Below are 15,585 nucleotides of genomic sequence, written 5' to 3' on the forward strand. Positions count from 1 at the left end.
TCTGCCTGCCTGTCTGTCTGCCTGCCTGCCTGTCTGGTGATGGATCATAAAGTCTTTTAACGCGGCGTCACGTTGGTGTTTCCAAATTTCCTCGTCACATTCTCACGATCTCTTTCACGTTTGAGGCTTTTATTCATTTTATTTTTTTAAATGACGTTTTGATTCATCTCCACGTATGGTTTTACGAAAACAAACATGCATTTCTTGACGTACATACGTGTGGAAACTCACACACATGCTGGAAAGTGTGTGAAACGTGTCCAGGAGGAGAATAAAGTCACATCATTGAGTCTAATGGAACAAGGAGGTTTTGTGGGAACATGAAGTTTTTAACGCGTTTGATTATTTATGGCTTCAACAGGTCAAACATGACTCAGCAGGGTTGGATCGCTGAGTCAGCGGTTAGATCCATTCTGATCTGTCCACCTGTCACCCGTTCACGCTCAGGTGTACTTCTGTTTAAGCGTCCTATGGAGTGTTTTTGGTGCCCGTTTTGCATATTTGAAGACAAATATATCAGTTTGAACATTAAATATTTGGACTTTCCTCACTGCAGATGTGTGTGTACCTGTGATCCAGATCTAAAAGACCAGATCCTCACTGCAGATGTGTGTGTACCTGTGATCCAGATCTAAAAGACCAGATCCTCACTGCAGATGTGTGTGTACCTGTGATCCAGATCTAAAAGACCAGAAACAATCAGCTGGAAGAGAAATAAAGTGAATTCCTCCTGGGAAAAAAATAAAGTTATGAAAGATTTATTCTGTAAAAACTCTTGAGAAAGTTTCTGGACAAACATAATTTCATTTTTAAACCTACAATCTGATTGGTGCATTCAGTCTCGTCACTCATGACCCTTAGCCTCAGCCGCCGGGACAACACCGCCCCCGTGTGGCCGCAGCTGGGACTTCAGGATTCTAGACTCCAGTGAAGGCTGGAGAACAGGGGTCCAAACTTTATTGTGGGTCAGTTCCGGGTCTAGGGGGTGTAAACGGATTGATGCTCCTGGGTGGGGGCACCACCTGTCACACCTTCATTTACACACAATGCCAGGTTGATGGCACACGCCATCACAAGCTGTGTGGGGGTGTACAGTAGTGTCATCCAGTAGCTGCTCATACCACCCCCCTCATCGCCCGCCTGTTGCTATGGAAACCTTGTTACCACCAGCAGGTGCATCTGAGGTACAGTGTGATGGTTTGTGCCTCAGCCTGTTTGCTGACGCAACCCCACTGTAAAAGCAGCAGCTGAAGCAGACGCTTCACTTCCTGCTTCATGTTTCATGTTTCAGCCTCCATCGCTTCTGCAGACTCATCACACACACACACACACACACACACACACACACACACATGACCAGACCAACGGTTCAGAGGGCTGTAGGAGCACGATGTAGGCCAATGGTGTGTGTGTGTGTGTGTGTGTGTGTGTGTGTGTGTGTGTGTGTGTGTGTGTGTGTGTGTGTGCATTGTGCAATTTTGATGCACTGCACCAAATTTTGAACAAAAGACCTTATAGCCTCCCACCTGGCCCCCACTTGTATTTCAATGGTGTATCTGTACACACACAGCTGTTATATATGACATATATACTGTGTATAGATGTATACACACACACACACACACACACACACAAACATACACACACACATAGATACATATATGTTATTGATCCCCATATGAAAAGTACTTTTTCTCCACTATAAAATCACAGGCTTATACATATACGTGTGTGTCTATCTATCTATCTATCTATCTATCTATCTATCTATCTATCTATCTATCTATCTATCTATCTATCTATCTATCTATCTATCTATCTATCTATCTATCTATCTATCTATCTTTTTAAAACAAAATGAAAATATTTTATATGATGGAGTATATGTATTTCTAAGTAAATAAATAAATATGTATTCATAATAATAACAATACATATTTATTTACTTATTTATTTTGTTTTGGATAAGATAACCTAAAATAAAGGTTATTTTATCCTACCTTAAATAAAATAAATAAGTAAAATAAATATGTATTATTATTATTACTGTACTGTATTATTAATATTTTATAGTTATAACTGTGCCCGTGTGTGTGTGTGTGTGTGTGTGTGTATGCGCGTGCGCGCGCATCTTTCTGTTTTCCTCCTCCTCAGACTCCACCGAACTCTCGGCCATCTTTCCGGGGTGTTTGTTGTTCCCACCGGGACAGCCGGCTGTTCTGGGGTCGGTGATCCTGGCCTCCCTCCCGCCCTGCGGCCTCTGAACGGGGCGGGTGAACCGATCCCAGACCAGCGTTCCCTCCTGTCTCGCGCCATCCCCTCAAATCCCGCTGCCAAAGCCAGGCGCGCGCCAGCCTCGCGAGAGTCTCGCGGAGAAGACTCCGCTCCGCTCGCGCCCTGGATGCTGACAGGCGCGCGTGCGGTCACCATGCAAAGGTTACGCTGGATGAGTCCCCGCGAGCGTCCGCAGCAGCCGCCCGTCCGCCGGAGCCGTCGGGTCCGCTCGATGCGGGGCGAGTAGCCGCCTGAACACGTCGAAGCGAACGCGAGCTAGCCCGCTCGGCTACAGCAGGTGTCGAACGATGGGCGCGGGTTCGGCCGTGCGTGCTCCGGCTCCTCTCGGCGGCAAAGCGGCTTCATGAGTGTCCAAAGTAACAGTGGAAGTGGAGGTGGAAGTTTGGAGGCGACGCCATCTTGGTCGCGGCTCTCCTCGTCCCCTACGATCCCTCAGCAGCACGTAACGGCGGCCGCCAGGAGCAAGGAAGGTAGGCTAGCTCACCGGGCCCTCCCGCGGCTCTCACCCGCCCCGGAGCGGGTCCTCCGTGGGGAGGGGGACGCGGACGCGACGGGCGGGTTATCGGTGGAGTAAAGATGGATGACAGGCTGGTGATGCCGCGGACCGGGAGCCAGACGTCAGCTGTCGGAGCGGGGACGGCTAGCACCCGGCTAACGCGTTAGCATCGAGGCAGCGCCAGCTGCTGGAGAGCTAGCCGGGTTGGAGCAGCTAGCAGCCGGCTGAGGGGGCCCGAGGCTCCGCGGGGCCGTGAAGGCATCACCGTGACGCCTGGATGTAGCCGCTCGGCTAATCCGGCTAATCTAGTGTTAGCAAAAACACCGGAAGTGGCTTCATTTACAACATGTTGGTTAAATGGGATTAAAGTACCGACGGTGGAACAGATAGTTAATGATTTAATGTTTATAATAGTCATTTAATATGTGATGATAGATACATTTAGACTGAATGGTGTCTAAATATATTTAACATCTGTTAGTGTTAGTGACTTTAACCCTTAAAACAAACATGGATGTAAAATAATGAGGATGGATTAACCCCGACTGTCCTTAGATGACACCCCCCCAACACACACACACACACACACACACACACACACACACACACACACACACTGATGACGCCTCTCAGATTGATTGTCGTGACGATGAGAATGATGTACTGTCCCCTGAGGAGGAAGAGGAGGACCTACAGGCGTCTACCTGCAGACAGGTGGTCGTGGGTCGGGGGCCCCAGCACCTGGACCACTCCACATCTGCAGTAGACATCTAAGTGTAATAACCCCCCCGGTGTGGACATGTGTTCTGGTCCTGATGCAGCGTTTGTGTGGCGTCTCAAACCCCCAGAGTGACGGACTGCGGGTTGTGGGTGCTGATGCTCTTCTCTCTCCTGACCTGCAGCATCAGCTTCCTGCCCGTTAGAAACGCACCGTCACCCCTCTGCTCCTCCATCAAAGCATGAACGAGCAGTTTTTAGAACCACATCCATTCTGTCTGTTCTCATCCTTTCTCTTTAGTCGTCTCATGATGTCATCACCTCATAAATGCTCCGGGCTTCATTAGAGTTGCTAACATGTTTGTGTTGTTGTCGCCGTGGTTACAGCCCCCATGGAGGAGCTGCACAGCCTGGACCCCAGGAGGCAGGAGCTGCTGGAGGCCCGCATCACTGGAGCCGTTACCGGGAACACGGTGGGCAGCACCGGGAGCACCAGCGGAGGGACGAAGGTAACGCCCCCCAGCAGGGCTTCAGGCGCCCCAACAGGCTCAGGGTCTAGTGTGTTTACTCAAAACCCGATCTCTTGAATTGGCTGCGTTGTCTGGGATGTCAGTAACGATAAACAGGCTCCAGAGGGAACCAATCAGGAAGCAGCACGACAGGAAGTGTTGGGATTGTTTTTATGGAGGAGGAACCCAAACCTCCCAGTTTTCCTTGTCTCTCATTGGCTGCCGGCGCTTCGTTCCAAACTTTCTCCGACGCTCCAAGCATTTATTGGCTTTTTCTTTCTGTTCTCGACCGATCCCATGATGCTTTGCTCTGAGCCACACTGTTCGTTTCCTCGTGAGCTGCTGCGACTTCCTCTGATTCTCCACTCTCTGTTCGGTCGTCATGGCGATATAGATGTTTACACTACGGGAGAAAAGGTGCATGTGATGGAAAACGACCAGGTGACTCACCTGGCTTCCTGTCGGCTTCCTGTCGGCTTCCTGTTTCTGTGCTACATGCTAACGCTAGCCGGGCGTCCGTGTGGACAGAGTGTGACGGTGTGTGTTTGTTCTGCAGGGTCTGGCCAACGAGTCGTCCAATCACAGCTACGGCAGCCTGGGCTCGTCCAGCGACAAGGAGTCGGAGGTAAAACACACCGCGGTTAGCCTGGGGCGGTTAGCCAGGGGCGGTTAGCCTGCAGCTAACGCTTCCCCCGCCGTTCTCTTCCCACTCGACTTCTGTCCCTCCACTACCTCCACCTCTCCTCTCTTTCTTCCTAGAGCTCTGATCTGAAGCGAGGGAGCTCTCCTGCCTACTCAGTACGTACCCTCTGCTCCTGCTCGCCCCCTGCTGGACGCCGACGGCGCTGTTAGCGGCGCCGTTAGCTAAACTGCTGTCCTGTGTGTTCACAGACCCCAGAGAAGAAGCATTCAGAGTCGTCCAGAGGGAGGAAACGGAAAGCTGAGACCTGTTCAGAGAGCAGTCAAGGTAAAACACACACACACACACACCAGTGTCACCTGTGCCTCACTGATGCTTCTCCTCCCCCAACAGGGAAGACATCCACACGGGGGCCCAAGATCAGCGACTACTTTGAGGTGAGTATTCCATCCCATAATCGCTGCGGTTCCTAACGGCGACGTTCTCACTTCCTCCCTCTGCTGGAAAGTTCCAGGGTGGGAACGGCTCCAGTCCCGTCAGAGGCCTCCCGTCAGCGCGCCGCTCCCCCCAGAACTCCCACTCCGCCCCGGGGCTGATGGTGAGTGAAGCAGAACCTTTGACCTTTGAACTGTTACAGGAAGTGTGTTTCGTTCCCACGGTAACCAGAACCCGTCTGTCTGTGAGCAGATCCGGCAGAACAGCTCCTCGCCCACCGCGCTGTGTTTCGGGGAACACAACCCCAAAGCCTCCTGCAGCAAGTTTGTCCAGGTAATGCGATGCTTGCGTGACCCCCCCCCACTCCACCCGACACATCCCCTGACCCCCCACCCCTGCTGACTGCTGCCCCCCCCCCCCTCCAGACGGAGCTGACGGGACTCAAACTCGCCGCTCTGGAGAGCAACAAGAGTCTGGACCTGGAGAAGAAGGAGGGCCGGATCGACGACCTGCTCAGGGTGAGTTGAGGGCCCGTTTGGGGGGGCATCTTCATGAGAAACGTGAGACAGATGTGTGCCCCCCCCACACAGGCGAACTGCGACCTGCGGCGGCAGATCGACGAGCAGCAGAAGCTCCTGGAGAAATACAAGGAGAGGCTGAACAAATGCATCACCATGAGCAAGAAGCTGCTGATCGAGAAGGTACCCGACCCCCCCCTCTGCCCCCCAGGTCCAGACGGGGTCAGGGGTCGCTCCTAACTGCGTGTGTGCCCACAGAGCACCCAGGAGAAGCAGTCGTGTCGGGAGAAGAGCATGCAGGACCGCCTGCGTCTGGGACACTTCACCACCGTGCGTCACGGGGCGTCCTACACGGAGCAGTGGACCGACGGCTACGCCTTCCAGAACCTCATCAAGTGAGGGGGGGCGAGAACCGACCGCTGGGGGGCTGTTGGTGCTGCTGCTTCACATGTACCCCCCTCTGCCCCCCCTACAGGCAGCAGGAGGGCATCAACCAGCAGAGGGAGGACATCGAGCGGCAGAGGAAGCTCCTGGCCAAGAGGAAGCCCCCCAACCCGGCGTCCCCCTCCCTCGCCGTGGCCTCCACCTCCGAGCCCAAACGCAAAGCCAAGGTCGTCAACGGCAACGACTCCGACCCCTTCCTCAAGCCGTCGCTGCCCCAGCTGTGAGCCACGCCCCTTTACTGTAACAGGAAACGGCGGCGGCACAAACAGGAAGTGACGTCAGTGGTGTTTGTGTGCAGGCTGACGCTGGCTGAGTACCACGAGCAGGAGGAGATCTTCAAGCTGCGCCTGGGCCACCTCAAGAAGGTCTGGACGGCAAAGCATTGTGGGAAGTCAGGGTGGGCTCCGGGGGCGGGGCTCGCGTCATCCATCCTGAACGTGATTGGACAGGTGTTCCCCTGTTCACGCAGGAGGAGGCGGAGATCCAGGCGGAGCTGGAGCGTCTGGAGCGCGTGAGGAACCTCCACATCCGGGAGCTGAAGAGGATCAACAATGAGGACAGCTCCTCGTGAGTCTGGGGGGGCTGGGGGGTCTAAAGGGGTTATAAAGACTTCCAAAGGGGTTATAAAGACTTCCAAAGGGGTTATAAAGAGTTGTAAAGGGTTTATAAAGGGTTATAAAGGGTTATAAAGGGGTTAGGGTGGATTCTGATACATTGTGTGTGAGGCCTGAGGGTGACCCCTCCTCTTCCTCCCCCAGGTTCAAAGACCACCCCACCCTGAATGAGAGGTACCTGCTGCTGCACCTGCTGGGGAGGGGGGGCTTCAGTGAGGTCTACAAGGTAACCTGTGGCTGTTGGGTCACGTCTCACTGAGGGGGAGGAGGATGATGACTCACCTGTGTGTGTGTGTGTGTGTGTGTGTGTGTGTGTGTGTGTGTGTCAGGCCTTCGACCTGTTCGAGCAGCGCTACGCCGCCGTGAAGATCCACCAGCTGAACAAGAACTGGAGGGAAGAGAAGAAGGACAACTACCACAAGTAGGACACACACACACACTACACACACACACACTACACACACACACACACACACACACTCTAACGGTTCCTCTCTCTCAGACACGCGTGTCGGGAGTACCGGATACACAAGCAGCTGGACCATCCCAGAATAGTCAAGCTGTACGACTACTTCTCCCTGGACACGGACACGTGAGTGACCTCTGACCTCTGGGGGCGGGGTAGATGCTCCTGCCTGACCCGTGCCCCCCCCCCCCAGGTTCTGCACGGTGCTGGAGTTCTGCGAGGGCAACGACCTGGACTTCTACCTGAAGCAGAACAAGCTGATGTCGGAGAAGGAGGCGCGCTCCATCGTCATGCAGATCGTCAGCGCGCTGCGCCACCTCAACGAGATCCGGCCCCCCATCATCCACTACGACCTGAAGCCCGGTGGGTGGCGCCCCTAACCTTAACCCTAATGTGCCCCCCCCAGGCTCTAACCGTGTGTGTGTGTGTGTGTCACACAGGTAACATCCTGCTGGTGGACGGGACGGCCTGTGGAGAGATCAAGATCACCGACTTCGGCCTCTCCAAGATCATGGACGACGACAACTACGGCGTGGACGGGATGGACCTGACCTCACAGGGGGCGGGGACCTACTGGTAGGACGTCAGGACCCCCACACACACACACACACACACACACAAACTGAAGTTAAACTGCTGTGTGTGTGTGTGTGTTCAGGTACCTCCCTCCAGAGTGTTTCGTGGTGGGGAAGGAGCCGCCCAAGATCTCCAACAAGGTGGACGTCTGGTCGGTGGGGGTCATCTTCTTCCAGTGCCTCTATGGACGCAAGGTGAGAAGTGTGTGTGTGTGTGTGTGTGTGTGGGGGGGGTCATGTGATCCTCCAGTGGGGGTTCGAGGGGTGTGGGGCTGTCAATGGAGCTTCACACTCATCCTCCTCTTCAGTTTTGAACGTGATGTCAGAGGAGCAACCAGGGGGGGGGGGCTTCTCCTCAGACGTCCCCCTGGACTGAAGCCCGATTGGCTATTTCTGATTGGCTCGTTCTGAGTGGCTCATTCTGATTGGTTGTTGTTTGCAGCCGTTTGGCCACAACCAGTCACAGCAGGACATCCTGCAGGAGAACACCATCCTGAAGGCCACGGAGGTCCAGTTCCCCGCTAAACCACAGGCTAGCACTGAGGCCAAGGTACACACACACACACACACACACACACACACACACACACACACACACACACACACAGTGCCCTCACTGCCTCCTCTCCTCTCAGGCGTTCATCCGCCGGTGTCTGGCGTACCGGAAGGAGGACCGCTTCGACGTCCACCAGCTGTGCTCGGACTCCTACCTCCTCCCCCACATGAGGCGTTCAAACTCCTCCGGGTCGCTGCAGCCCTCCTCCTCTTCATCGCTCCCCACCTACTGACCTGACTGACAGACACCCCCCCTCTATGGCTAAACCAGGATCCAGCTGGGATTATAATGGATGTGGATCTTTTTGTTTGTTTTCTTACTCGAGCTGTTGTTAGAGGATTTTCCTACGCTGACTGGTGTCCTTGAACTCACCGCTGTGAGGAGGATCAGCAGAACAGAAGTAGGATGGAGGTGAAGGAGGTCTTCTTCAGGGACACCTCCCATCCAGCTCCTCACACCATCTCTTCCACATGGAGCTGCTGTCGTAGATGTACTCTGTTCCACTAGGACGATTGAACCAGGACTAAAAAGAACTCCATCCGTCGTCGTCTCCTCCTGGGTCAGGGGTCAGAGGCGGGGCAAACAAAGGAAAAACGTTCCAGAGAAAATTCCTGGGCTCAATTTGCACTTGTGGTTGCCGTCGGCGACCAGGCCCCACGCGTTTGGCATGAAGTTCTGCATCCTGGGATTACGGAGGTGGATTAGAACGTCTGTCTTAATCCAACGTTGTTATTGGGACAAATAATAGAGAATTAAATCTGGTGTTTCCTCATCGTCCTCCTGGAGCCGCCTGACGGGCGTGGACACGACTCCAGGACTCCAGGACCTGGTTTGGAGTCCGTTTGGTGTGCAGGGGGCGGTTCTCCAGCGAACCAATCAGAGCCCTGCGTGACCCGGTCCCAGTGTCTCTGCTCCATTCATCCATATAAATGTCTTTTCCTTTTTAACGTGTGAAACCGTTTCCTCTTGTGCATTTTTTGAACCTGGATGGGGGGAAAAGGGGGCGTGGCCACACCAGTGTCATTTCCTGCTGCTGGGGGGGGGGTGGGGGCGTGTCCTCGGACCTCGTCTCCATCAACTTCCTTCGCCCAGCGGGACGGGCATTTTCTGGGGGTGGGGCTTCACGCATGGAGGATGTTGGTTTCCTGTTCATTAATTACCCAGAATGCACCAGTCAAGCCCCCATCTGAACCCATTAATAATCCAAATTAATCTGTTGGCATTTTCATCTATGAACTTGATTCAAATCTGAAACAAATGTGGAATAAAGTAGTTTGTAGGAAATTAAACAGGAATGAAAAACTGTCCTGAATTCTGGATTTAAATTCTGGTATTTAGTTCCATTAATGATGTGATTCACACTCCCAGGGCTCCGCCCACCAGCTGAGCAGCTGATGACATCATCAGGTCACGGTTTACACGCGTGTTGTGATGTTTTTGTTCAGACAGAATGAAGACGAACAGGTGTTTGATAAAAGTAGTTTGGTTTTATTGCTGCTCTGCGTCCTGGAGGTGTGATCAGGTGTTACAGCGCCCCCTGCTGGCCGTGCCAGACAAACATTTACACCCCCCATCTGATCACCAAACAGCAAACACCAACTAAATAGCAGCCCATGTGACTTAAGCCCCGCCCCTCTGGCACGGCCTGTCAAACGGTTGCTATGGAGATGTGGACGTACACGGAGACAGACGAAAGGGACAGGCTAAATTTCAAAACACAAAAAAGGTGGTGCAAAATAATGCAGATTCATTCGTGGGGTGGAAAATCATACGCTAAGGAAATCAATAATCGATCAATCAAATCTATTGGTCAGAGGGTCTAGAACTAATAACAGACGTGGGGCTGGACCATAAAACGCCTGGAACACTTCACAAATGAAGCAGGACGTCAGATCTCTGATCTGTGTCCTGATTGGTTCCGGTGGGACAGGGCTGCGAGCTGATTGGCTGCCAGATGATTGGCGGTCTGTTTTATGGTCCAGTCCCATCGACTCTGTTGATATAAACGATATCTGAGACGGACCAGAACTCAGTTTGTGACGCAGATACCAACCCCAGGGCCCCCGCAGGAAAGACACGCCCACATCACTCTGCCCCGCCCCTTCACCCTCAGGCCGATAAATAAAACACGCAGAGACCCCCCCCCGGTGTTCTGGCTCCGCCGCGGCGCTGTCCTTCACACGTTAGGATGTTTGGGTCGTTTCCGTAGCAACAGATTCCGTGACGGTGGAGGCGGCTTCGGAGGGGGGCGTGGGGTTGGTGGCAGCGGGGGCGGTCGCCTGCGCCGCTGTGACTGTGACCGAGGGGGAGGGAGTGCTCGTGGAGATGGGCAGGAGGGGGGGCATCTGGGAGGGCAGCATGGCGGGAAGGGGGGGTAAAGGGGGCAGCCCTGGGATGCTGAGGGGCGGGAGAGACACCAGGGGCGGGACTGTGGGCGGAGACAGGATTGAGTTAGAGACAGAAACAACCAGGCGTTCTTTCCTGCTGGGGGGGCGGGGCTTACCTGTGGCGCCTAGAGGGGGCGACCCCGCTAACGACACGCCGCTGAGGTCTGGGAGGGGCAGGTTGAGGTTGGGTAGGTTGGGCAACGGCGGTAACCCCCCTGGGAGGGGCATCAGCCCTGGAATCACAACAACATCCGTGATGACATCACGCATCCACGCGCTGCAGAAATGCATCAAATAAACAGAACTACAGAAGCCCCTCCCCATCGTAGAGGACACACCCACCTGGTATCGTAGAGGCGGGGTTGAAGCCGGTGGAGGCGGGGTTGAAGCCGGTGGAGGTGGGGTTTAACGGGGCGAGGGGGCTGAAGGAGGGTGTGGCCGAGGAGGGCAGCAGGGGGACTGTGGGTAAACCTGTCTGCAGCTCGCTGGGCACAGTGGGCGGGGCCGTGCTGATGGACAGGCCGGACAGCGAATCGTCGAGGCCGGATGGAACCAGGGGCGCGGCAGGGGGCGGAGTCACTGCCGACAGCTGAACCTGAAGGAAGAGAAGGCAGTGCCGTCAGACTGGAGGGGTCACATCGATCCAGGTGCCTCCGGGGGGGGGGTCCTGACCTCGGTGAAGCCGTCCTTCAGGGGGCTGAGGGGCGCGCTGGGGGGGCCCCCGGGGAACGAGATCTTCTTGCCCTCCTCAAACGGCCGGGTGGGGATCCGGTGCAGGTACCCGTAGCCGATGCCACACCCCAGGCTGCAGGACAGAAGCAGAGCTCAGGCTCCGCCCACCTGCTGGAGGCCACACCTGAGCCGGCGTCTTACCTGCCCTCCCCCCCCCAGGAGCCGTTGGGGGTGATGACCACCTCCCTGCAGTTGTCGGTGTCGGTGTTGTAGACGTAGAGCTTCAGCCCCTTCCCCTCGTGGCTCTCGATCAGGGAGAACAGGTCCTCCGACTGGGGGGGCAGGAAGTGGAGACGTTAGCATTAGCGTTAGCATTAGCAGCAGAACCACAGGTCCTAGGACGGGGGGGCTACCTCGTTCATGGCGGTGTCTGCTCCGATGATGTAGTCGGTGTGCGGCCGCAAGCCGGCGAGGGCGGCTGGGGAGTTGGGCTCCACTTCCTGTCGAGGTGGGGGGGCAGCCGTTAAGATAATCCCGTGTTAGCAGCCTGCTGGCGGAGCCAACGGGGGTTACTCACCAGCACATGCCAAACATTCTCATTGGCCCCCTCGAAGCTGCAGAAACGAATGGACACGCCCAGCAGGCCCTGGCCCCCCCACAGGTTGCTGGGGGTGACGGTGGACTCCCGTAGCTCCAGGGTTTTGGAGGAGTAGACCAGCATCTTCACCGGCTTCTCCACGCTGGCCTTCAGCAGGTCCTTCAGCGTGTCGTTGTCTTTGTTCTGGAGGAGAGGGGGGGGGTTGAGACGGGACGAGCAGGCCGCCATCAGCCCCCCCCCCCCAACCGTAACCCCCCCAGACGCACGGATTTACCAGCCGGGTGTTGTTGATGGAGACGATGAAGTCAAAGTACGGCTCCAGTCCGGCACGGTGACCCGGGGAGTTCTCCTGAACCTGAGAGGAACCAGAGAGCAGCGGGTCACCCCCCAGGTCCACCAGTGAAGGTGTTCAGGTCACAACACACCAACACACCCCAGTTCACCACCAGACAGAACACCACAGACCACCAGAGTCACACGGCTGCGCTTTGATTTGAAAAGTCTGACTTCATTAAAGTTTTTACAGAGGGAGGGGGTCCAGTTTCATCAGCTTGACTTCATTAAAGTGGTGCACATGAAGAAAATGTGCCTCACCGAGTTCAGTTCGTCATGTTTTTGTGTTTAATCCTCATTTTCTTATTTGTGGACGTGGGTTTTGTTTTCCTGGATGTGTTCGATCCGTGCGGTGAACACGGAGACACCAGTCAGGTGTGAACGGAGCCTCTGAAGGGGGTTAGCATCATGCTAACAGGATCCGTGCGGCTCGGAACCAGAGCGACCCCCCCCCCCCGGGGGGCTCCCTGCTGCTAAACGCCCCCAGCTCCAGACAGGCTAGGCGGCTAACGTTAGCTTCACTGTTGTGCTGTTTGTGTTTTGAACCAATAAACAAAGCGACACACAGCTAGCCTGTTAGCATGTTAGCTGTCATTCAGAGCAGCTAACGTCAGCTGCCCAGAGCTAACAGCTAGCAGCTAGCTACTAGCTAAACCCGACGGAAACCCACGCAAACACACAGGCGAACACAAACGACACGTCCCCGAGGCAGACGTCTGTCTGTCGGGGTAGGCTCCAGGCGAGGCCCCGGCGCGGCTCTGCGGCCTGCCGACAACACGGACAGCAGGGAATCCTCCGCCTCTGACGCGATGCTAAGCTAACGGCTAACACCGGGCAGCAGGGGGCGAACACTCACCCGGAGGACGTGGTAGCCCTCGGAGCCTCCGCCCGGTATCTCCACGCTCTGGGACCCTCCCATGTCGGCGCTCAGTTAAGGCTTTGGGGGCTTTATGGCAGTTGTTACCCGGCAGAACAGAGATGCCGAGCCCGTCCTCACATCGGGTACACGTCGCCAAATATCAGCTGGGATGATGCGCATGCGCGGTGACGTGGCAGGAAATAAGTCCTTCAGGAAGTGTGTGAGGCGTTCAGGGAAGGTCTGAAAACATTTTAAAGGTTTTATTTCTAAGCGAAACAAAGAGTGTTAAAAAACGAGTTTGATCATATAAAAATATGAAAAAACATGACATTCAAATAGTTTGTAGGTCATACAGATATTTAAAGTTTTTGGAACCTTTTGTTTTAATTTTCCATATTTTTAAATTCAATTTGCCAAAATAAAATGTTTGAATGCAGATATTTGCTTATTATATTTACATTTATGGATGTAAAACTTTGTTAACATAATTTTAACATTTATGTTTACTATAATGTTTAATATTTGTATAACTATATGTAATATTATTTCAAAAATTATATTGACATACCCTGCAGCATACCCCACATTTAAATGCCCCTTTTTACAGGTACTTTTATTCTGACTGAATATTCAGTGGGTTGCACCCACTCACCCCAGAGTGGATGAAACCCTCTGGTTGACCTTTAACCCTGAAGCGTTGTTGTGTGAATCAGGCCTCTCTGCAGCAGAAAGCTTTTAAGTGCAGCTGCTTTTCCTCCATGAAGACCACTTCTGTGACACAGTTTCACGTCCACTTATTCTCTTCTGCTTTAGGCGACGAACCTTTCTGCATTCACAGGTCGGGCATCGGTTCATGTGTTCCGTCATTGTGTCCTTGTGGCTGGTTAAAATGGATGAAGGCTAGAAAAGCTTTCCTCTCTGATGAAATGATTTATATCACCATCTTAACAAGAAACGTTAACAAGCCACTGCAGGCCAAAAGATCATATTATTATTACCAGATTACAGATAATAAATGTGTCGAAAAAACAACTATAAACTGAGGGCGTATTCCTAAATGTACACATTTGATGTAGATTATACATATTTAAGTTTTTACCACCAAAAAGGAGATTTTAATTGAAGATTGTGAGAAGGGATTAAAATCTTTAGAAGAGCTAATTTGAAATATTAGTACCAACGTTTAATATTGCCAAAAATATGTTTAAAAGTCTGTAAGTAAATAGGAATCTAATTAAACAGCAGGCAGAATAACAGAATCAGAGAATTCAACTGTTATTTTGATTTTTGACGAAAAATAAAAACAGAACAAGTAGTTTAGTCTCAAAAAGTCTCAGAAATGCTGCAAACATCCCGGTTGTATTGATTTACTGCCTGTTTTCTGTCATCATGGCTTTTATGTGGTGGTGGGTGCACTGACAGAAGGCCGCCAGCAGGGGGCGACAGCCGCACAGCGCAAACCCAACCAACGCCTTTGTTTCTCTGTAAATTGTGGGTTTTGTGAACCGAGATGGAGACAAAAAAGAAAAGAAAAGAAAAGAGAAAGAGAGATGAGAGCAAATGGGTGGCAGAGAAATAAAGAAGAAGAGAGGTGCTGACAGAGGAGCGTTTCATGCTGGAGAACAGCTGGGGGGCAAATAAAGGCTTCTTGAGGATGATTAGGCAGAGAGGTAATGGGGTATACAGTCTGTGTGTGTGTGTGTGTGTGTGTGTGTGTGTGTGTGTGTGTGTGTGTGTGTGTGTGTGTGTGTGTGTGTGTGTGTGTGTATTTCAGACAGACAGATTCCTTTTTCATTAATAGACTTTATTATAGATTTATTTTAGAGGGTATAATTCTGTTAAAGTGTCGACTGGAAACTTTCCTTACAGATGTTTACATAAACACACACACACACACACACACACACACACACACACACACACACACACACACAAGTCAGATGGAACACGGATGATCTGATCACACACACACACGGGTCATACGTGATGCTGTACAACACGCTATCAGGACCTCCCTCAGAACACAGAACACAGTAATATATGTTAACAGTTAGTATATTACAGTAAATGCATTAGGGTACAACGCTCCTGTTTGCCCCGGTGCCCAAAGGAAAGACCCCCCCCCCTTTGCCCCCCCCCCATTCTTGTGCTTCATTTTTCATTTCAGTCAAAAACAATCATCACAGCAAAATTAGACAGAAAACGTCGCAGTCCAGGGTTCTACGTGACAAACATCTAAATATTATTTATCCTTTATGTTTATTTATCCTTTATGTTTATTTATCCTTTATGTTTATTTATCCTTTGTTTATTTATTCTTTATTTATTTACAAATAGTTCTTTTCTTTGGCTGACAAAATCACCAGAAATCAGGTTAAACGCCTGTGATTACATTTACACACGTGTCACCACTGAACACACACACACAACAACTTCACAATAAAATACCTGAATCTGCAAACAGTGGGAAC

At 52.6% G+C, this 15,585-nt stretch overlaps 2 protein-coding genes across 3 annotated transcripts; one reads left to right on the top strand and one right to left on the bottom strand.

Annotated features, from left to right (window-relative positions):
• The first annotated feature begins 2,356 nt into the window (after window positions 1–2,356).
• On the top strand, window positions 2,357–9,570 carry LOC137612527 (serine/threonine-protein kinase tousled-like 1-B). 2 transcript variants are annotated; one of them, XM_068341086.1, is made up of 22 exons: window positions 2,357–2,765; window positions 3,896–4,017; window positions 4,574–4,642; window positions 4,777–4,815; window positions 4,909–4,984; window positions 5,051–5,094; window positions 5,166–5,255; window positions 5,345–5,425; window positions 5,518–5,610; window positions 5,683–5,793; window positions 5,869–6,005; window positions 6,086–6,274; window positions 6,353–6,419; window positions 6,524–6,621; window positions 6,813–6,894; window positions 6,998–7,089; window positions 7,171–7,260; window positions 7,328–7,497; window positions 7,575–7,710; window positions 7,793–7,904; window positions 8,152–8,259; window positions 8,345–9,570. In XM_068341086.1, exons 1-22 carry the CDS (start codon window positions 2,639–2,641, stop codon window positions 8,495–8,497), a joined length of 2,286 nt encoding a protein of 761 aa, XP_068197187.1. In that variant the 5' UTR covers window positions 2,357–2,638; the 3' UTR covers window positions 8,498–9,570. The 2 variants fall into 2 exon arrangements, with proteins under 2 accessions (XP_068197187.1, XP_068197188.1); XM_068341087.1 differs by lacking the exon at window positions 4,777–4,815.
• A 164-nt stretch (window positions 9,571–9,734) lies between these two features.
• Window positions 9,735–13,286, bottom strand: LOC137612544 (Golgi reassembly-stacking protein 2-like). The gene is made up of 9 exons (XM_068341116.1): window positions 13,112–13,286; window positions 12,197–12,277; window positions 11,902–12,105; window positions 11,738–11,824; window positions 11,526–11,656; window positions 11,325–11,457; window positions 10,995–11,247; window positions 10,769–10,885; window positions 9,735–10,693 (listed from the first exon to the last, which is right to left on the bottom strand). The coding sequence occupies exons 1-9, from the start codon at window positions 13,172–13,174 to the stop codon at window positions 10,449–10,451; spliced, it is 1,314 nt and encodes a 437-aa protein (XP_068197217.1). The 5' UTR covers window positions 13,175–13,286; the 3' UTR covers window positions 9,735–10,448.
• Between the last annotated feature and the right edge of the window lie 2,299 nt (window positions 13,287–15,585).

The sequence above is a fragment of the Antennarius striatus genome, chromosome 18, assembly GCF_040054535.1.
Source record: "Antennarius striatus isolate MH-2024 chromosome 18, ASM4005453v1, whole genome shotgun sequence".
Classification (NCBI taxonomy): domain Eukaryota; kingdom Metazoa; phylum Chordata; class Actinopteri; order Lophiiformes; family Antennariidae; genus Antennarius; species Antennarius striatus.